This window comes from Poromitra crassiceps (genome assembly GCF_964638095.1).
Source record: "Poromitra crassiceps genome assembly, chromosome: 5".
In the NCBI taxonomy this organism is placed as follows: Eukaryota; Metazoa; Chordata; class Actinopteri; order Beryciformes; family Melamphaidae; genus Poromitra; species Poromitra crassiceps.
In genome coordinates, this window is record NC_139642.1 from 30244397 (window position 1) to 30265730 (window position 21334).

At 43.9% G+C, this 21334-nt stretch overlaps 2 protein-coding genes across 4 annotated transcripts in view; both read left to right on the forward strand.

The window, feature by feature from the left end:
- trip12 (thyroid hormone receptor interactor 12) overlaps positions 1-13517 on the forward strand; it is a 59680-nt gene extending 46163 nt beyond the window's left edge. For all 3 annotated transcript variants that reach the window (XM_083637821.1, XM_083637820.1, XM_083637819.1), the window contains 9 exons: positions 87-185; positions 2232-2346; positions 5487-5641; positions 6123-6287; positions 6844-7008; positions 7136-7249; positions 9020-9114; positions 9420-9523; positions 12014-13517. In XM_083637821.1, coding sequence (XP_083493947.1) covers positions 87-185; positions 2232-2346; positions 5487-5641; positions 6123-6287; positions 6844-7008; positions 7136-7249; positions 9020-9114; positions 9420-9523; positions 12014-12210 — 1209 coding nt within the window. In that variant the 3' untranslated portion in view covers positions 12211-13517. The remainder of the gene's footprint in view (positions 1-86; positions 186-2231; positions 2347-5486; positions 5642-6122; positions 6288-6843; positions 7009-7135; positions 7250-9019; positions 9115-9419; positions 9524-12013) is intronic.
- Positions 13518-21317: 7800 nt separating this feature from the next.
- The window catches only part of dner (delta/notch-like EGF repeat containing), a gene marked incomplete at both ends in the record, with an annotated part of 69006 nt that continues 68989 nt past the window's right edge, over positions 21318-21334 (forward strand). Inside the window, one exon of the mRNA XM_083636614.1 lies at positions 21318-21334. This exon is cut by the window's right edge and continues 232 nt beyond it. Within this exon, the coding sequence (XP_083492740.1) occupies positions 21318-21334 (17 nt within the window).

Below are 21334 nucleotides of genomic sequence, written 5' to 3' on the forward strand. Positions count from 1 at the left end.
TACTTAAAAAGGAATATGCTGTTTACATGGACAAAATCTTCAAATTGAACCGCCCCTATTCATTCCCTCTCTTGTCTGGTTTTCAGAGGACGATAAACCGTGAGGAGCTGCTCAAACAGGCTGAGTCTGTGATGCAGGACCTTGGCAGCTCCAGGGCCATGCTGGAGATCCAGTATGAGAATGAGGTATGCTACAATATTCAGTCCTGCGCAGTACTCAGAATACAGACTAGAGGTGCACCACTCATTGGTATCAGAATCTGTGCCGATCCAGCTCCCAAGCATTTGTACTCAGTTTAGACAAATGAAGCTGTCCAGATACCGCTGCTTTTAATGAGCTGTGCTGTGCAGCTATAAAATGCTTTTCAGACAGGAGACAAAATGTCTGCAGTGTGCTGACGATTATTAAATCTTAGCGAAGCAAACAGCCAGTAGTGTCAATATTACATGTAGGTGTCAGTCTTTAGAGAAGAGGGGAGGCAAAGCAGCTCCCGCAAGCCAGCCAGAGAACCAAAAATCATGTGGATTGAGGCAATTCTGCCTTGAGTACGTAAAATGTATAGTATCACTGTCACTTTTGGGGGGGAAGAGTAAGTAGTGTTTATTCATGTTTGATGAGTGGCTTTGTTTGTTCTTTGACAAAACTGTTATGTTATGAACACTTGCTCATCAATGTGGATTGTATTCTTATCATGACCACAAGGTTTTATATTTTATTGTTGCTGGTGTGACACTGGTAGGCGAGCCAACATGAAAATGCTGAAAAATGTAAGAATGAATTAAATGAAGATTCTGCACTTTTTTATTTGATTGATTTATTTGATTTGAGGATTGATACACAATTGTTTGTGCATATTTTGATCAAATGAAGCAGAAGCACTTGCCCCCTTAAAGGCCGGGTTTTCCGTGGGGAATATGAATATATATTAAATCTCACGCCCCTAAGGTTTTAGAATCCGTTGAAATTTTTGAAATTGGTTGTTTACAGCCTGAGATATCACCAGAAATCCACTCTGTGTGTGGGGGGGGGGGGGGGGGGGTGGTGGGGGGGGGGGTGCGGGGACTCGAAATACTACATTTCCCACAATGCACTGGGCTCGCGTGGCCTTCGTTTCCATGCCCACCCCTCAGGCGTTTGGCTGATATCAAACTCCAGTAGGTGGCGGTAATGCACATATATGTTTGCCAACCGCCATAAAACTCAAAGAAGAAGAAGACATGGAGAGAAGACATGGAGAGAAGAAGAAATAAATCGAAAATAAATCGAAAATCAATTGCCTCCAAATTGCACCAAATGTAAACGGTAGTATATATGTCGGGAGATGTCTTCATAAAAAATTTTTCATGCATTTTAAGGCATTTTCGTAGGAGTTACGCGCATCTGATGTTGTAACTATTTTCTGTAAAAATGTGTAAAAACGGGTACATTGCTCAGCGTTGATTTCGTTACTTCAACCCACCTACTACTAGATGTAAAATTTGACGAGCTTTCCAATGCCGCCAGTCCCGTGTCGATTAGTGCTTCCGTTCCCGAGATAATGGTCTCTTTGCAAGGAACTATGGGAAGCTAATATTAGCTACAGCAGGCTAGGCGGTTGACAAGATGGCTGCGTTTTTGTTTTGGTCAAGGCCTCTGAAGGGGCGTGGAGGACCTCTAGAGGCGGGACCATGGCCAACAACAGTTGTAGTTCATAGGTGCACGACTTCCGCAAGGCGGACTTAGGCCAGATGACGCGAAACGCGTCGGCTGGCCCAAAAAATATGTGAGAGATGCTTGATATCTCTGGCAGTGAATATCCAATTTCAAAAATTTCAACGGATTCGAAAACCTTAGGGGCGTGAGATTTAATATATATTCATATTCCCCACGGAAAACCCATCCTTTAATGATAATAATAATATACCAATACTATGTGGCATGAATGAATTTTAATTGAGTGGTACGCTTAAATATGTATGCACCTCTAATATAGACATAAGGCTGCATATTGTGTACAAGATGTTCTTGCTTCCCTTACCTTTTCTTGGCCCTTTTAGAAAGATAAGGAAAAGAAAAGTGGAAAATTGAAAATGCAGTTTAGGGGAGGGTTCTACAGCATTATCAGCCTGGAATGCAAATGAGAAAATATGACCTATTTTTGGATTCTGGCTCATTTTGTGCCGAAGGGCCATTTGAACAAAGTATTTGACATAAGTATGGAGGACAGATCCTTACTCTTTGTGTTCTCTTAGGTGGGCACAGGTCTGGGCCCCACTCTTGAATTCTACGCTCTGGTGTCCCAGGAGCTCCAACGGGCCGACCTTGGGCTGTGGAGGGGTGAAGAGGTCACCCTGCCCAACCCTAAAGGTACCGCACCCATCCCTTCTAACAATTAACCCTCAGGCTAGACACACATCAGATTTGAACTAATTTAGTTGGGCGTTTGGAAACGGCTATCTTATAGCTGAAGCATAGAGCAAGCATTTTGGTTCTTTTCTAATATTTGCTTTGCTTCCTCGGCTGCTGTGTGCATCAACTACAAGATAACCTTTCTCATGCCATGGAGAACTGAGCACACTCTGCTCCCTGCTATCTGTAGCAGACATTTTTGAAAACAATTTTCAAGTCTAGTGCTCCAAACAAATGAAAGAGATGCATCATCCCAGAGTCTGTTGTGATTGGTTCGTGTGCTCTACATGAAAGCATATTATGCAAGACTGTTTTGCTGTTGTGCTTTTGCACATTTGTCAGGGGAATCTTAATGGGTTTTGTACACTACTTTCACAAATGTCAAGTGAAGGTTCCTGGACATTTCACTTGGTCTTGAGGAGGGAAATTGCTCTTTCAACTTCTCCAGAATACACACATGCTCCCAAAACAGAAGATTAGTAGAAGAAGCTACATGTGTGAAAGGGTCTTACGCTTTGTTCACACCACAAGCACCTCAGAAGCAGCACTTCACGAAAGCTTCCAGCAGGAGCCTTTGAAAAATAGACGGGTGCAGCGTCACTTCAGCGTGCCATGGCGAGGCAAAGCGCTGCGGCTGGTGTGATCGGTCTCGCCTGTTAACAAGGACGCCGAAATGAAACTGCCTCCGTGCTGCATTGCTTCAGCGTAGGATTGGCGTATGGTGTGTTCGGCCCCTTCTGTCACATCCCTCAGTCACTTGCGCGCACACACTGTACAGTTTTGTGATGTGTGTCAGTTTTGGAGGTGGAAGTCATTTTGATCAAGTGTATAATAAGTTACATGGTTAAATGGTTTGGTTTCAACAGTTCATCATTGAATTGGAAGATAAAGACGTCATTTGTATGCCTCCGCCAGGGACAGCCGTGCCTAGAGGCATTATGTTTTCAGGTTGTCCGTAGGTCCGTACATCTGTCCATCTGTCCCATTTTCATTAACACCATATCTCAGAAAGGACTTTAGGCTCAAATGTCCACTTGGACTCAAGGATGAACTGATTAGATTTTGGTGGTCATCAACGGTCACGTCCGTCCCACTCTCGTAAGCGCTATATCTCAGGAATGCCTTGAAGGAATTTCAGTACATCTGGCTAAATGTTTTTGGCCATAACTCAAAAATGTATATGTGGATTATGGCAACATTTCACCCAAATCTGTAATAGGTTAAAATCATGAAATAATATAATTTTATATCAGAAAGTTTTGTTTTGTTTTGCTTACCACTGTAGCTGAGAAAATGATCTTGGGTCATTCTACGAAAACGGTGGAAGTGCTGTCACTTAATTTTGCAGACCCAAAAGATGCTTGTATGAGTCCATCCTCTTCACTTCTTCTCCCTGGATGACAGCCAGTACAGGGGGCTCCTGTTCTTCTCGTAGTCCACGACAAGCTCATTAGTTTCGCTGATATTGAGCTTCAGGTGATTGTCATCGTACCGTGTGACAAATCAGTCCTCTGTACTCGTCTGCAAAAAATCTTACTTTATCTTCTTAACTTACTATAGAATGAAGGAAACTGTCCAAGGATGTGAACTGCAACTTGACTTGTTTGGCGGAGGCATACAACAGACAGGCGGTTATTTCTAGTTTCAACATTTGACTTTTTGATTTAGGTTTGGCATAATTGGTTGTTGGACAACCTTGTTTCAAGTGGGCTTAATCCTTTTAGCATGTGACGGGTTAGCAGTAATCTTAGTTAAGTTGTAGTAGTAAGCTGTTACTGTTGAAAACTCGAATTTGGCAGCTGCTCTGTTAGTAACAAATGTGTTACTGTCAGCTGTAGCCTTTGTTGGCTGTCCTTGTCCTAGCTTTGTAGTAATCTTGGCAGCTTGGTTGTCAAGACTGTCACTGCTGGCAACCATGTCTGTAGCACTGAATTATTTTCACTGGATCTCATCCAGTGCGTCAGAGCCTCCTATTGTGAAAATAAAGTGAAATGTAAAGTTTAAGGTACAAGCTAAATTGGTAAGAAATCTACATAACCTCTTTGAGTGTGGGTTCGTTTAGATTGATCATCTATTCACCTTATTTACCACGCCCACTTTTTCTCCCGCGTTCGACGCAACGTATTTGTTCTTCCGGTTCAGCGCTAGATGGCGGCCATTTTCAAAATAAAATGTCGGTATGAATGAAGTTTGGCAACATTCAGAATTAAGCTACACTGCGGCCAACTTCAGTTACATGTTCATAACGTTACTGCTGCGAGAAGCCGATGGCTGTTAGAGCTGTGCATCTTCACTGATCTCACGATTCGATACGATTCGATTATACAAGTCTTCGATTCGATTATACGATGCATCTTAAATCGATGCATCACTTTTTCCGCAATACATGATTTATTTTTTCTCACTTTCTTTTTTCTCACTGTGTGGCTACTTTTAAAATAAAAGTGCATTTGGAATTGCATTGTATTATGATCCATAATTAAAATAAACAACTGCATGTACTTACATTCTATTTTATTTGATTATAAAAAAAAATATATATATTTTTTTTTTAAATAATCGATTTTTGATATTTGTTAATCGATTCAGAATCGTCCTATTAAGCATCGCGATGCATCTCTGAATCGATTATTTTCGGCAGCTCTAATGGCTGTACCCGGTCGGCATTTAACGTTAGTTACAATAGCACGTCGACAGTGTTTTCTCACTGCCAGTAGCCTAACTACAGTAGGGTTTGACAGATAGCTAGTCCGACCAGTGTCAGCACAGTCAGCGCTCCTGGTCCTCGCTGCTCGTTAAAGATTTCCAATAGGCCTTATTCTGATAAACTGGTCACATATAGGTTACGTTCTCACCCGATAAATATTAAAACTTTAAAACAGTTTGGGGGTTTTTAGCTTGAAAACAGCTTTTTGGCAAGTCGGTAGGCGGTAGGCATACTTCACTTCCGTGTTTAAAACCGGAAAGACGATTATGAAATGACGTCATGCAGAAGCGTCCTTGTATGGGCAAAGAATAAGGTGAATAGGAAGACCACGTCTTAGTCTGTATTCGTATGTATTATTAGTCTGACCCTTTTGTTGTCTCTGCCCCAACAGGAAGCCAAGAGGGAACCAAGTACATGTTCAGCTCCAGGGGACTGTTTGCTGTTCCCTTCGGCAGGACAACCAAACCAGCACACATAGCCAAAATCAAAATGAAGTTCCGTTTCTTAGGAAAGCTGATGGCCAAAGCCATTATGGACTTCAGACTGGTAACATGATCTAGTTTTCATTTTTGTTTTTGTTCTGTTTTTCAGTTTGTTTGTTTCACAGCCACAGCTTCTGGTTTGCCAGGAGGCAAACCAGAAGCATTTCAAAATGTTGCTCTGCCAGTGCAAAGTTAGTTTCATTTAGGCATCTTCCAGAGAGTAAGAGTCTTCAAGCATAATCCATTTGTCTTAATGGTGGTCAAATAAATTTTTAATATTGCAAAAAAAAAAAAAGTACCGGTACTTGATTTGGTTCATTATGCAAGAGATGTATCCATTTTTGCAGCTCAAGTTCACCCGAAGACTTTCATTCCAAATTATGACATCTTTGATTTGTGGGGACATCTGATTGTATGTATATGTTACAACATTTTTTTGGTTTAAAACTCCATAGACATGTTTGGCCAGGTACCGAAAAATACCCATTTTGAACCTTCATCATCGACCACACGCTCACTCCCTCTCCTCCTACTTCTTCCCCCAGCTGGACCTGCCCCTGGGCCTGCCATTTTACAAGTGGATGCTAAGGCACGAGTTGTCCACCAGTTCCCATGACCTGGTCAACATTGACCCTGGCGTGGCCAAGTCCATCCATCACCTGGAGGACATTAACCGCCAGAAGAAGAGGCTGGAGCAGGACCGATCACAGGTAAAGGAATGGTCTCCTCAAACCAATCGGTTAACAAACCTGTTTAGTGCAAGCAATATAAAAACCTTCCCCACAGTTTGCCAAATGGAAGTAGTAGTACTCCTGCGAGAGACATTGGTGTGAGATTTGTGTTGTTAGCCCATGTTTGACATATAAAATAGCTTTCTCTGCTATTAAACTCTTTGGCAGACTGTAAAGGAAATGCCAGCACTCGCAACACTGCATTGTTTTCCTTGCAGTATGCCTTTAAATGAGTTCAAGGAGCCACAATATTGTTGCTCCAGTCTTACGTTTGCTGCAAAATGCTTCTCTGTTTTCAACTTCCTTATCCCTCCGGCACGCCCACCTAATTAATGTTACCACCTAAACCCGAGGGAAATCCCTGCATTATATGGTTCTTCCAGACAACTTTCATGATATTCTATGCTAGTCATTCTGTTTTTAAGAGGTTGCTAATCTTGTTTTCTCCCCTTTGGCAACATGGATGCTTTTAAGTGAGTTTTGGTATTCACATAACGCAATTTATTTTCCATCCTCTCTCGTTTGTGTGCCTCAGACGAGGGAGACACTACAGCAGGCGTTGGAGAGCCTGAACATGAACGGCTGCTCAGTGGAGGACCTGGGTTTGGACTTCACCCTACCAGGGTTCCCCAACATTGAGCTGAAAAAGGGGGGCAAAGACGTCCCGGTCACAATCTACAACCTGGAGGAGTACCTCAGGGTATGTGCTACGCAAACCACATGTACCCACCTCGCTTCCATTTGAATTAGTACAGGGTTTGCTTGGCCTGTTTTCTTGGCTCTTAATGTTAATCACATTTGTTCTCCTTTGGTTTCTTTCTGTCTAGTTGGTGGTGTACTGGACTCTAAATGAAGGAGTGTCCAGGCAGTTTGAGTCGTTCAGGGAAGGTTTCGAGTCAGTCTTCCCCCTGCATCACCTGCAGTATTTCTATCCAGAGGAGGTGAGGACATTGTCTGTTATTGTGATTCTCAATTGACCCTTCAATGTCCTTAATGATTTGTTGTGCAGCGTACAAGAAAAACTACAGCCAACGGTTAACTCATTTCAGCAGTCATTCCGTATTTTCATTTATTTTTGAATAAGAAACGTTGCACTGTACAGCATCAGTTACAGTGGCGTAACGAGCCAACACTGGGCCCCAATGCAAGATGGTAAAGTGGGCCCTGCCCAACACAATGCAAAACACACCACCGTGCTATACTTGACCAAATCTGGTGTCGGAGCAGCATAACAGATCCAAACATATCGGGCAACAATGCACTTTCTGTACATTGTATATCCTTATAGAATAGTTTTCACTAAGACAGACAGGATAGGGCTATTAAAGCTTAATTTATACTTATTAGAAAGTGTCGCTCAGCACATGGTCGCAGACGAAAAATAAAGTGTCGCTCATGTTGTTGCATTTATGCTTCTCTCCACGGCGCAACGGTCACGTGACGCTAGAGACAGAGGGAGGCAGAGAACTAGTGCAGTGCAGACAGGCAAGAGAGGGAATGCTGTCAGTGAACCCACGTCGCCGCATATAACGACACACAACCACACAATCACTTCCTCTCTCTCTGGGAAGTTGGTCACGGTGTTCTTTGTGATTTTCACGAAGTCATACATCAAGGACAGGCTGATAAAAATACCGGGGACACGCTCATTAATTTCATTTCAGCGAAAACTAAAACAAGGAAGTCGCGCGTGCCCGTCTATATAGCCAATCAGACTTGCGCGACATTATGTGACGTAGTCAGCGACACTAGACATTTCACCAGGTAGCAGACACTGCTCGCAGACACTTGAAAGTGTCGACTCAAGTCCTCATTTCTGTCGGCGACCATTTCAAAAGTGTCGGCAGACGAAGCATAAATTGGGCTTAAGGGTCAATGTACTCAGGACACGTCTGAGCACAGCTGGGATCACTGTTGAGAGAAGTCCTGACAATGCCTCCTTCTTAAAATGATACTGGCTGTTGGGAAGCAGTGAGATAGGAGAGCGCAGAGAGGAAGATTGAAACAGTCAAGGTCACTTCTCACACCACATCCTGAGAAATACTGCTGGCACAAAATCTCAGAGGATAACCGTGGAGGCGAATAAACTGACATTCAACTGAGATCATTATTTCTCAGTTAAAGTAGCCTACTATGTTTGTTGTTGACTCCTAATTTACCATCTTCCCCGGCAACCTGGAAATTCCACGACAGCAGCTTGACTCTATATGTAAAATACTAATGTAAAACGGTTTTATGTCGTTGTATTGTTATTTATTTGGTGAATGAATGAGGTATGTGACACCATGCGCAGATGCATTGGCTCATTGAGTACTGTTAAAGCTTAGCTGTGTGTATGTAGTCAGTCGATCTGGAGAGTTTTATGATACACGATAGTGGTGAGATAAAGAGGAGGGGCCGTGCGTGCTAAGCTGTTGTGGTCCCAATGCAACTGCATTACCCTCTGATCAGTGAAGTGCATTATGGTTTACAGGGTCCCGGCCAATACTGCAATCTGTTTAGCGCAGTGATGTTTAAAGGAAGCATTGAGTTCTGGGTGCCCTTTGTTTTATTGTTAATCTGTGTGTGCGTCAGGCACAGTAGAGATGTGATTATTATATTATATAACTGCTATTCCTTTCTAATAGGAGGTTGTTGGGAGTCAGTGCAGCACTAGCTGTGGTTTTGTTTTTTGTCTTCCTTAATGACTGGTGTCTCCTCCTCCACTCTAGCTGGACCAGTTGCTGTGTGGCAGTAAATCAGAGACGTGGGACGTCAAAACGCTGATGGAGTGCTGCCGACCGGACCACGGCTACACACATGACAGGTGAGACTGTAAACCTGTGACACCTTGGTTCTTGACAGGAAACTCACGATTTAGACATTATTTCACCATTATTTAACTTTTGTCTCAGGAACACGTACTTAACACTTTGTTCCTGATTTTGATGCCGTGCGTTGCATGATGCGTTTTTCCAGGCAGCTACCTGTGTTCTGTCGTCTATGAGGTAGCCATTGCAGGCTAGATCAACAATTTGTATAAGTTTCGGTCCCAAAGCGAGATGTGCACCGGCATATACATTGACATACACACGCTGGTGTTTGACCTGCATGTTGGCCATCTCTCCTCAGCCGTGCGGTGCGCTTCCTGTTTGAGGTGCTGAGCAGCTTTGACGCCGAGCAGCAGAGACTCTTCTTGCAGTTTGTCACAGGAAGCCCAAGACTGCCTGTCGGAGGTGGGTCACCACACTCACACACTCTCACTCACACACACTCACACTCACACACACTCACTCACACACACTCACACTCTCACTCACACACTCTCACTCACACTCTCACTCACTCACTCTATAACATGAAAGGAGCTCAAATGGAAACATGGTTAAGTAGCTGTGCCAGACGTTAGAGGTTACCTATTATTTGGTAAATGGCCTGCATTTATATAGCGCTTTTATCCAAAGCGCTTCACAATCAGTAGGTAGTCTACATTCACCCATTCATACACCGATGGCGGCAGGCTGCCACGCAGGGTGCCTACACACCATCGGGAGCAAGGAGGGTTAAGTGTCTTGCCCAAGGACACAACAACAGCAGCTGGGAGGGAGCGGGGATCGAACCAATTTCCAATCGAACCGCCAACCCTTGCGTCATTGGCCGACCCGCTCTACCTCCTGAGCTAAAGCCGCCCAATAGGTTACCGTAAATTCCGGACTATAAGCCGCGGCTTTTTTCCCGTTTTTTGGCCTTTTTTGGCCCCTGCGGCTTATATAACGGTGCGGCTTATCTATGGATTTTTTCAAAAAAAAAAAAAAAAAATCTCTCTTTTTTAGCACTCTTTCTAACTATAAATCCACTTCTGTTTTAATTTCCTCTCTTGCCCTCTTTTAACAACATAACATAACATAACACAACACAGGTAAGCAGAAAGAAAAAGACGAAGCAATCACCGCCATGAATGAGGAAATGACTCACCTGCTGGAGGCTGGAGATACACGGCTTGGGCTAAACTTTTACTCCGTGAAACACTATCGATTAAGTCCGACATCGCTCAGAGGTTTGAGCAGCTTGAAAACAAGTTTGAAAACGTGCAGAAGTCCATCCACTCAATCACTAAAGAAAATAAGGTAACCGTGAACAGAGTTTCTAATGCGGAAAAGCGCATCAGCGCACTGGAGGACAAAAACAACACAGTGAGTCCGAAAGTGGATAAAATGCAAAAACAAATCGAAACCCTGCACACGCAGGTTGATGACTTAATCAGCAGGAGTAAAAGAAATAACATTCGCCTGATCAATGTAAAAGAGGGAGCTGAGATTGGTGACATGGACGCTTTCGTGGCAAAATCCTGTGTTGCATCCTGGACCTGAAGAAAGGCGAGAAACCACCAGAGGTGGACAGGGCACACCGGGCGCCTCGGCCACGTCCAGACCCCGGCCTGCCACCGAGGGCCATCTTCATCTGCCTACTCCGCTGGCCCGACCGTCAACTCATCCTCCAGGCTGCGGGGAAGAAGCCCCTCACCTGGGAGGGTACGCGCTTTTTCGTCCGGCAGGACCTCTCCGCGTTGGTGCAACAGAAACGCGCAACATACAACAGCATCATCGAAAAGGTTAAAGTCAATGGATATCGCTTTGGCGTACTGTACCCAGCGAGACTCGTCATAACCATTGATGGACAGCGGCGGAACAAGAGCTCAAAGTGAAACTGCCGAATATCTTTTGAGTTGGACTGGTCAATAGTACTGTGAGTAACTAAAATAAAAAAATAAAAAACGGAATTCTCTCTTCTTTAGCACTCTTTCTAACTATAAATCCACTTCTGTTTTAATTTCCTCTCTTGCCCTCTTTTCACCACACCGCGGACACTGTGTGCACTGTAAAAAAAAACAAAAAATACCATTAAAACACCCGCGGCTTATAGTCCGGTGCGGCTTATATAAGAAAAAAATAGTCAACTTTGAAGGTGCGGCTTATACACCGGTGCGCCTTATAGTCCGGAATTTACGGTACCTATTATTTAAACGATTGCTGAATCAGCTTAAACTGCCTCCAAGCACTGGAATTTAAAACGACACAATGGCTGTGTATGAAATGCAAGGAACTGGTCTATCACCTAGCTACCTAAGTAGGTACCTGCTTAATTAGGTACCTCATTTTGAATGTAAGTGACAGAAATAATTTGTTTCAGACGCCCTCGGGGTAGCATCGCACGCCAGGGGCAGTTTCCCCTTGCCAGCCTGCATTCAGACAATTCCTCGAAATGGAGGGTGGCAGGGGAAACTGTGTGTGTGTCTGAGCTGATGGCGAATGAGCGAATAGGACTGTCTAGCTGTCAACTCGTACTGTAGGCTCACGTTGAAGTATGTACTGTATATTTCAAGCTTTAGCTCGACTTGCCTAGCTAATAGCCTGACATCGCCAGACCAATTTGCAAATGCGATCTACCAGAGCAAAACATGAGCTCGCAGGTTCCCAAACTAGCTATAACTTTTAGGCTACTAGCTCATGTAGCAGTGTTCCAATTCCAGTCAGTTAGGTTGCTTCCTACTATCGGTCAAAAGTGACTATCCTGACACCGTACAAACAACTGACGTCACTTCCTACCTAGAAATGCTACCTATATAGGTCGATTACTTGCATTTCATATACAGCCAATATGTATTATGTAATATGTGTCACAGTGAGCTTGATCCTGACCCTGATATTTGCCCTCTTTTCTTTCAGGTTTCCGGAGCCTGAATCCACCTCTGACGATCGTGAGGAAGACATTTGAGTCGACGGAGAACCCGGACGACTTCCTCCCCTCAGTCATGACCTGCGTCAACTACCTGAAGCTGCCCGACTACTCCAGCATAGAGATCATGCGCGAAAAACTGTTGATCGCTGCCCGCGAGGGCCAGCAGTCATTCCACCTTTCCTGATCTCTCCACGTCCCACATTCAAATGCCTTCTACAGCGACTGATGAAATCATGACTTCCTTCCTATTTTTTTTTTTTTTTTTTTTTTGTAATCACATACATTAAGGCTATGTGTACAGCCTTCTTGTTAGAGAAAGCAGCTTGCAGAAAAATTTAAAGACTTCAGATATATATTTGCTGCCCTGTCTCCAAAAAAAATAAAAAAAAATAAAAGGAAAGGTGTTACATGACTCACAGAACTTTAAAAAATTGAGAAAAAATCTGAGGAAAAACTTATATCAGTAGTTGAGTAATGTTAAAAAAAAAAAGTTGAAAAAAACCTGGGTGACATTTTAAATTGCATTGCTGTGTGATATTTAAAAAAAAGGGATGTTTCCTCCCCAGAGTGGTGCAAAACGTCACTGGGTGGTGGGGAGGAAGGGGAGGGGGGGTCCATCGAGCAAGCTAGGTTCACTTTAGCTCCAAAGATCATTTGTACAGACAAATTTGCAGACTTTGCTCATTCTACACATTTGATAGAATAGCTCTTTGTTCTCATGTCTTTTCCCCTCAGTTTGTCCGTTCGCATTTTGTTCTGTATTATATTGGCCCCAGTTTGTGTGTTGCATTTTGGTTCGGCTTTCCCCTCCTATGTGTGTCTTTGCTTAAAGTTGCGGAAGCGAGAGTTGCAGTTGGTTGAATGCGGGTAGTGATGAGAGCATAGCATCTTTTCTTTTTCCTTTTTCCTACCCCAAGTTGAAATTGTGTTCTGGCCTACTTATTACACAGAGCTTCAGCTCAAATGTTGAATTGTATCCAGTGCGTTCGACAACTGAATTTGTTTTGCTCTTATTTTGATAGAGTAGTGTGTCTCTGTTGGACCCTACAGGAGGTGTGGGGTTATCTCGATGCACCAGGCTCTGAGCAACCCTCAACACATCATGTAGCTGGGCACAACATTTGGCTGGTCTCATTTTATCGTTTCATGGCCAGATAGGATTTCAAGTTCATTTATGGAATAAAATTTATATGCAGTTTCACACTCTGTTTGAGGTGCGAATGTCTGCTTTACCTTTTTTAATTTTCTATATTGTCTCCTTTTTTTTCTTTTTTTTGCTGTAGTTGATTTTTTTTTCTTCCTTTCCTTTCTTTTCTTTTTTTTTTGCACTGCTGGCTTGGAACAAACCGTGGTGTGCACCTGCAGTCTGTGGCCAGGGGAGGGCGCCACTGTATGCTCTCCTGGCCCAATCGTTCATGTGCTGGTTTCTAAGATCTGCAATAATTTACTGCATCAGGTTCATGTTTTTACCTGAACATAAATAAAGTAACTGTTTGACTCATCTTGTTCAGTGTTTGCTTTATTTCTCATCCTCCCATTCCTCTGTCACTCATTCCACTCAATCCTTTACAGTATGCTCATCTCGCTGGATAGAAGGAAAAACGGGATTAAGATGCATTTTATTTTGTACCATTTTCACACGTGTACTAGGCTTGCCCAAGTCCTCTCAAAGTAATCTGAAGCAAGCAAGCTGGTTATCCAGGTGTTCATCTCTAAAATGTCATTTGTCATAATAAATCTTTGCTCTGTGTAGGATTGTGTTGTGGGTGAGGTAAAGTGAGTTGCTGAAGGGAGGAGGGAGGGGGAAGGTGATTCATCTGATGTTAAGATCACAGCAGGCCATTAAAAGACACTTGGTTCTTTATCGATCACCAAGCAGGCTTACCACTACTGCTTCTCCCCAATGTTATAAACCGCAAAAGCTCTGCAGTGGAGCATTGCATAAGAGATACAGTATTTGTAAGTGTGACATAACTCATTGTATTATTTAAAGATATACTATGCAAAAATTGTAGGGGCCCTTCAAATCTTTTTTTATCTTTTCTTTTTTACATTTTAAAGTATCTTTTAGCATTGACGGAGCTCTTGTTACAAGAAATTTCAAATTTATATCTGTAAGAGCACACAAAAAATAGTTCTAGATGTACAGTACTTGAAAGCCATGAACGGTTTGTTTGCATGTGTATTGATTGTAAACATTGCAGCAAAACAGGCTTGTGTTTTGAGTTATGGTGCAATAATTAAAAGAGCACATTGTCCATCTATAAATCCTACTCTTCAAGAATATGACTTTAAGATGTAAAAAAGAAAAGGTTTGTTTAGTTGTAGTTAATAGAAAAATAAAGTTTGTCTCCCGCAAAAAAAACCTTTGTGGAGAGTGGAAGAGAGCAAACCTTAAAAAATCCCACAGCAACACTGGTCTTTGTAGTAGAAAATTTTTAAAAAGCCTTTATTTTAAACATGGCTATAGATTAAAAAACACCAACATGTTTCTGCTCACACAGGAGCCTTCATCAGGGAGTAAGAGGTTTGTTTAGTTGTGTTTGCAGTGCTCTGAAAAGTAGCATAGTAGCAGCCAATGATACAAGCACATTTTCCCTGGGCCACTGTTTTCTTTTTTCTTTTCTTTTCTTACACAAGCAAGCAAAGAGTTGGCTGCTTTTGGAAGAGCGTCTCCTACCTCTAAAAGGAGACACTGCAGCTTTAGTGCCCTTAGCCCTATATAGCACACGCAGGCAGCAACAGGCCCCATGGCAGGAGTAATGTGTCTGCTGCACTACCTGGGCTCAGCTGTGTGAGACGGCTGAAGTGGTTGAAGGCGACAGGTTTACTGTGCCGTGCGAGGATTCATTATGGAAATAGGAGAGTCGGGGCTGGAAAATATAAGACTGACGTGTCATTAAAAGCCACAGAGTTTATATTGATCATGTGAGGCATGCCGTGACGACAGCGCCGCTCTCAAAGACGTTCACCTACTTACATAAATTGAGGTGATGAATCACTCGCCGACCCTGGAGGCTCTTGTGAGGGACTGATGGAAAGAGAGGGTGTTTTCAAGGACCTGTAAAACTTTTCTACTTTACAAATGGACTGGAGTGTGCTTTGTGTTCGCTATGCAGTGCAATTCATTTGGCCAATTAGAGTCCACTTCTATTCATTCTGGGTCTTCTCTTCATCCTTGTCAATTCAGGAAATGTGATTAGTGTTGTTCCACATGTGAATGTTTCTACAAATGAATCACTTGTGTTTATCATTCTTGCTCTGTGTTTTTGATGCATGGTCTCTAATTGGATTAAAATCAGTATACAGTACATCAGGACTTTGTGAGTTGTGCAAAACCTGCGAGTTAAGGTCAAATCCACCCTAAAACAGAATTCATAATTTGATCAATATTTGTGAACATGTCTCTATTGAGACGTTACAATACAGAAAAACATCTTGTTTTTAGCCTTCTTCATGTACACATAATGGAGACTGAACTGAATTGACTGTTTTCACCTTGTGAGTGAGTGAGTGAGTGTGTGTGTGTGTGTGTGTGTGTGTGTGTGTGTGTGTGTGTGTGTGTGTGTGTGTGTGTGTGTGTGTGTGTGTGTGGTGTCAAAACTGCAAGATGCAGTCATGAAATCCCCCCCCCCCCCCCCCCCCCCCACACACACACACACACAAACACACACACACACACACACACACACACACACACATTTTACGCCCCTGGCCCACATTCGTTTTAAGTTGCAGCTGCTGTAATCCCATCGCAAGATGGTCTCAGTAAAGTGTTTTTCAGAAGAGCTGAGAGAGAATAAAAACCTTAATGACCATTTTCATGGTCTGTTTTAGGTGCCAGGGGAGGGGAGTGAAGTTTGCCACTTATTGCAATTTGACTGCAATTAGCAATTTGACATTCACCGAAAAGTGCTTTGAAGTAGCCTAATTATGAGTTCGTTTAGTATAATTATGAGTTAGTTTAGAATGCTTTTCTGTCATTTATGAGGTGACACCTGCTTGCAGCATAAACTTTATAATCTTCGACACATCTGGTGTCAGGGGTTGAAATGCAGGGCAGGGCACTTGAATTGGCCTGGGCCCCAAATATAAGTATGAGTCATGGAGAAAGGAATGTTTTAGGGTCCAAAATCTAAATCCTCCTAAATCTTTGCCTGTGGGATTACTTAACAGGAAACCTGACTGTGCAATATCCAGTAGCCAGACGGTTTAAAAGCTTAAAACTCAAGTGTTTTATCAATCTGCGTATTATTTCAGCAAGTCAAAGATTTTGCAAATGACTTCAAAATGTCCATTAGAACAGTGGAAACCTTGAAACAGCAGTAACTCAAGAACTGACTGTAATCCCTGGCGACATATAGCAGCACTTTCTGGAAGGGTGATTTTTTCTGGAGATATTAAGTCGGTAAATTTCCTGTGAACTCTCCTGTGAGGCGACACTCATTGGATTGTAAAAGTACAAGCAAATGATCCTCTCAATCTTTCCGCACACCGGCAGTCTGTCCAGCAGCTCGGGACAGTGTTGCCTGATGAGCTCACAGATTAGTTTTGGCTCCTTGGATTCTGGCTTCAGAGGAGAGTCGTTCTCGTTCGCAGGGGCGAATTTTCCACTGGGGACAGGGGGGATATGTCCCCCCCACTTTTCAAAACCTTGATTCTGTCCCCCCCACTTTTTAAACTGAAAAAATCGTGGGTAAACTGAAAAAATCATGCTCAATACGCTACTGTTTGACCAGCCATCATATTATGGCTGAGAATGTTAATTGAGTTGCTAATTATAAGCTATAGGCTACTCCAAAAGATTGCCACGGATTTCCTCGTCTGTGAAAAGTGTCCTCTCCAGACCCTGAATGCATTTCTAATGGCGCTCTGTATGGAAATTCTCCTTTCCAAGCCGTCCCTGAAGGCAGCACTCACAGTATTGTAACAGCAAATTTAACTTTTGTACTAATATTATTCAGTTTGTGGAGTTATTTTTCTGTGACAAGTATCATCCAAATGTTAATTTAAAATGAGATATTCCTCTAAATCTGGCTAAAAACACTAAAACGTTTTTGCCAGCCCCTGCCCCTCTAACATTCTCTGCATGCTGCTCTATAAAGGGTTAAGTGATGAGAGGAAGTGAACATGGTTGAATTTAAAATAAAGCACACTAATAATAATAATAATGATAATAATAATACAACCAACGTGATTTCAATATGGCTCTGGCTTTTACATCAGTATTGTTATATGCCTTGTTCATGTCACCTGCTGTGATGAGTTGGAGGAGGTGGTGTCTAAAAGGCATGTATTTAGTGGTGTGTGTAGTTCTTCATAGATCTAGCGTCTTAATCTTCCCCTCAGAGTGCACCAAATTGATGCATTTTACTTTAAAATGTAAAAAAAAATCTTGCCGGACACCCCTAGAGGGTCGGCGCTACACATTTTATCGTGCCCCCCCCCCCACTTGTGAAACCAGGTATTCGCCCTTGCTCGTTCACAAATATCAACCTAATACTTTAATTATTTTAGGTGAATTTGCCTTTAAAGCAAAGTGAGAGGAAGAGCATTTCCAGATAAGAGGATTAACAGTTATTAATTTAAGTTAAGTTATCCTTTATTTATCCCCATGGGGAAATTCATCCTCTGCCATTTGACCCATCCTCTACTAGGAGTCTTCCTAGAACTAGGAGCAGTGAGCAGCCACAGTGCAGCGCCCGGGGACCAACTCCAGTTCTTTTGCCAGTGCCTTGGTCAGGGGCACCGACAGAGGAGTATTAACCCCAACATACCTGTCGTTTGGTGGTGGGAGGAAACCAGAGCACCCGGAGGAAACCCACACGGGGAGAACATGCGAACTCCACACAGAAAGGACCTGGGATGGAGCGGGGTTCGAACCCGGGACTTGTTGCTGTGAGGCAACAGTGCTAACCACGTTTGGAGAGGTAGTTGGATCTGTGTGAAAGGTGATAACACTTTTTCAGCCAGCAAGCCCACAAGAAAGAAGCCTCTTTTTGCCCTTAGATTCATGCTCATTAAAACTAATGGCTTTTACTCTGGAGATTTAGGAGAGCTGACAGGCTGGGAAAGCAGCACTGCTCTTGCTTCAATATGTGCGCCTCATCTGTAGCAAACCCACAACCTACTTATAGTCCTACGCCATTGTTCAAGAAAATATGCATAGCATATTATTATTATTATAATAATAATTATTATATTTTTGTATTATTATTATTATTACTAGTGCGATACCAGTCGTGCCCGTTCTCTCCCTCCCTTTCTCCCCATTCACCCCCCCCCCCCGCCCCCCACACATCCACCCAGCTGAAGATTCTGCACCCCCACCCCCCCCCCCCCACCATGGGTACATCTACCTGTTCCCCTTCCCCAATTGATACATTATGCTCTCCTCATTCACCCCTCCACCATGGGTACATTGTTTTTGTCCCACTGAGGATGTCACAATGTCTATGACAGCATCAGTGATGTCATCAGTGAAATCATTATTGACCAAAATCATCTTATGACATTACTGATGATGTCATGGGCAGGACACATACATACAGACATACAGACACTCCTGGAATATGGCACAATATGACACACAGACACTTGCCAGACATACAGACATACTGACAAACAGACACTGCTGGAATTATAGTATAGATTATTATTTGTGCAGTAATTCTCAACACTTTTCATATCGCAGATCCAAATTTAGTTCACATTAAGGTCATGGCACCCCATTTGATGATCCAAATCTGAGAATAGCCTATCTCAGAATAGCCTATTTCATTTTCATTAGATCTGATTTTGCAAGTAGAGAGATAACAGTGAAACTATGATCAGAACAGCCATTCTTCTACATTTTCTAATTGTGTTAACTTCTTGTAAATTATAATAGGGAAGTTTAACAATTGATTGGTTTGCTGGGGCCCCTCTAGAACCCTCTCAAGGACCCCTGGTGGCCCCCAGACCCCTCGTTGAGAACCACTGGTTTAGTGGAATAATCCACTTTTGATCACTAAGATCCAGTTAATCAGTCGCAACCAGGAAGCCCCCTAATGAATCAACAATCTTTCACCCTCTGGTAGAAGCTCATTTGCCAACCAACTCAAAATGCACTTCAAGCAATCTGGTGACACCTGTCCGAATATAACCACAGAAACCCCCCGCCTGCCCTATATCTCGTCAATTCAGCGGACCTACTTGACTTTTGTTCACAGCCAATACATTGGCTTCGTCTACGGGATCTGCTGAAACTTCATGGATCTTTGCCCTTCTAGTATCGACTCCTATGCGTCTAAAAGAGAATGTTGTCCTCTGATAGGTCACTGTCATCTGGGACAGCCCTCATGTACGCTGGTCCCTTGGATGAGCTGGATGTGTGCATGGTGCGACCTCTCCCCGATGCTCCGTCTCTTCGCAGCAGAGATGGGGACTTGGACTTGAGACTTGAGTTGCACTTAAGTCGCACACACAGTGACTTGAGACTTGACTTGAGACTCGTCCTCAAAGACTTGAGACTTGACTTGGACTTGAAGGTTTGGGACTTGTGAACAATCTTTTCTTTTTTCTTTTAATTTTTTTTCGGTGCATTACCATTAAGGAAATGTCTACTAATATCATCCAATCAACTGCAGGCTGTATGCTAATAGATAAAGGAGTGCGGATAATACAGTACATGCTTTAAATTCCTTAGTGTTCTAAGCAGACTGGATGGCATGCAGCAGATGATATAACGCTCATCCATAAGAGACCTGAGACTTGACTTGGACTTGCCCCTGAAAGACTTGAGACTTGACTTGGACTTGAGCTCAAATACTTGAGACTTGACTTGAACTTGCAACAAATGACTTGTAACCATCTCTGCTTCGCAGACTTGTGAAAGCTGTCTGGCTCACCAGGGCAGACTTGGGAGTCGCCTGCTTTGCCTGGTTGGTCTCCCGTCTTCGAGGGTTAGCTTTGGGTACTGTGTACTTCCGATGGCTAGCCGTGGTCCCCCGCACACCTTCCAGCTTGCTACACCTTACCAGAGGGTTGAAAAATGGTGGGAATATAATATAACGTAGGTTATGTCATTATAACCAATGGTATATGACCACTATCGGAGCCCTCTGGTCTTTGGGCCTGCACCTCCTCTCTCATGTCAGTCAGCTGAATTGACCGGATATGGAGGGCAGGGGCGGGGCGTTGTCTGGGGTTTCAGACAGGTATCACCGGATTGGCTGAAGTGCATTTTGAGTCAGTGGTTGGTGGGTAATGAGGTTGGTGGCAAACCAAGCCACCAACCTACCAGAGGGCAAAAGATGGTGGTCATATAACTTTGGTTATAATGACATAACCTACGATCGTCTTTGACCTTTCTGGCAGATTGGTCATTCTGCTCTATAAACTCACATCATCCATCCAGACACAGAAGCACCTTCACCTCCATCACCCTCCACAGCAGCATGCGGCAGCAGAGCGAGGCGGGGCACGAGGAGCACGTCTCCCCAGACTGTGGTAAAGCCGCCTGTTATCACTGGAAAGCAGCTAATCTTCGAGGCAAAGCTGATGAGGATTTTCTCCCTCACCCCCCCCCCCACCACCACCACATTACCCCCCACCCCACCCCTCTCTTCCCTGAGTGCAGCCACTTGCTCGAACCCCCCCCCCCCCCCTCGTCTCCTGCCTCCTTGGAAGCCCGGCTCCAAGGAGAGGTTATGGATGATGAGACTCTAAATGAGGACTCCTCACTCTGTGCACCATGTGTGTGTGTGTGTGTGTGTGTGTGTGTGTGTGTGTGTGTGTGTGTGTGTGTGTGTGTGTGTGTGTGTGTGTGTGTGTGTGAGAGAGAGAGAGAGAGGTTGGGTGGGTGGGGAGGTGTTGGAGTGTGTGTGTCGTCACCTGTCGTCACTCCCCCTCCCCTTCCCCTTCTCCGCTCTCCTCCCGCATCTCTCAGCCTCCACACCATCAGCCAGCCTGCGCTCTCTCTCTCTCGCTCTCTCTCTCTCTCCCTCTCTCTCTCTCTCCCCATCTCTCTGCGCACAGCCACAGCTCAGTATCCTAACAGCCTGGCTCTCTCTCACACACACTCACACTCACACACACAGTCTATCTGCACACCTCTCAGCAGCTTCCCGAGCTGTGAGCGAGATCAGAGAAGAGGAGAGTGGAGACAGAGAGAAGACACAAACACAGACAGGAAGACCAGAGAGAGAGAGGAGCCCCAGGATGAGGATGGGGATGTACGCGCAGCAGCAGCAGCAGCAGCGCTCCACCTCCCTCCCGCTTCTCCTCAGCCTCCTCCTCCTGAGCGGCGGGATGGGGGCCGCCGTCCC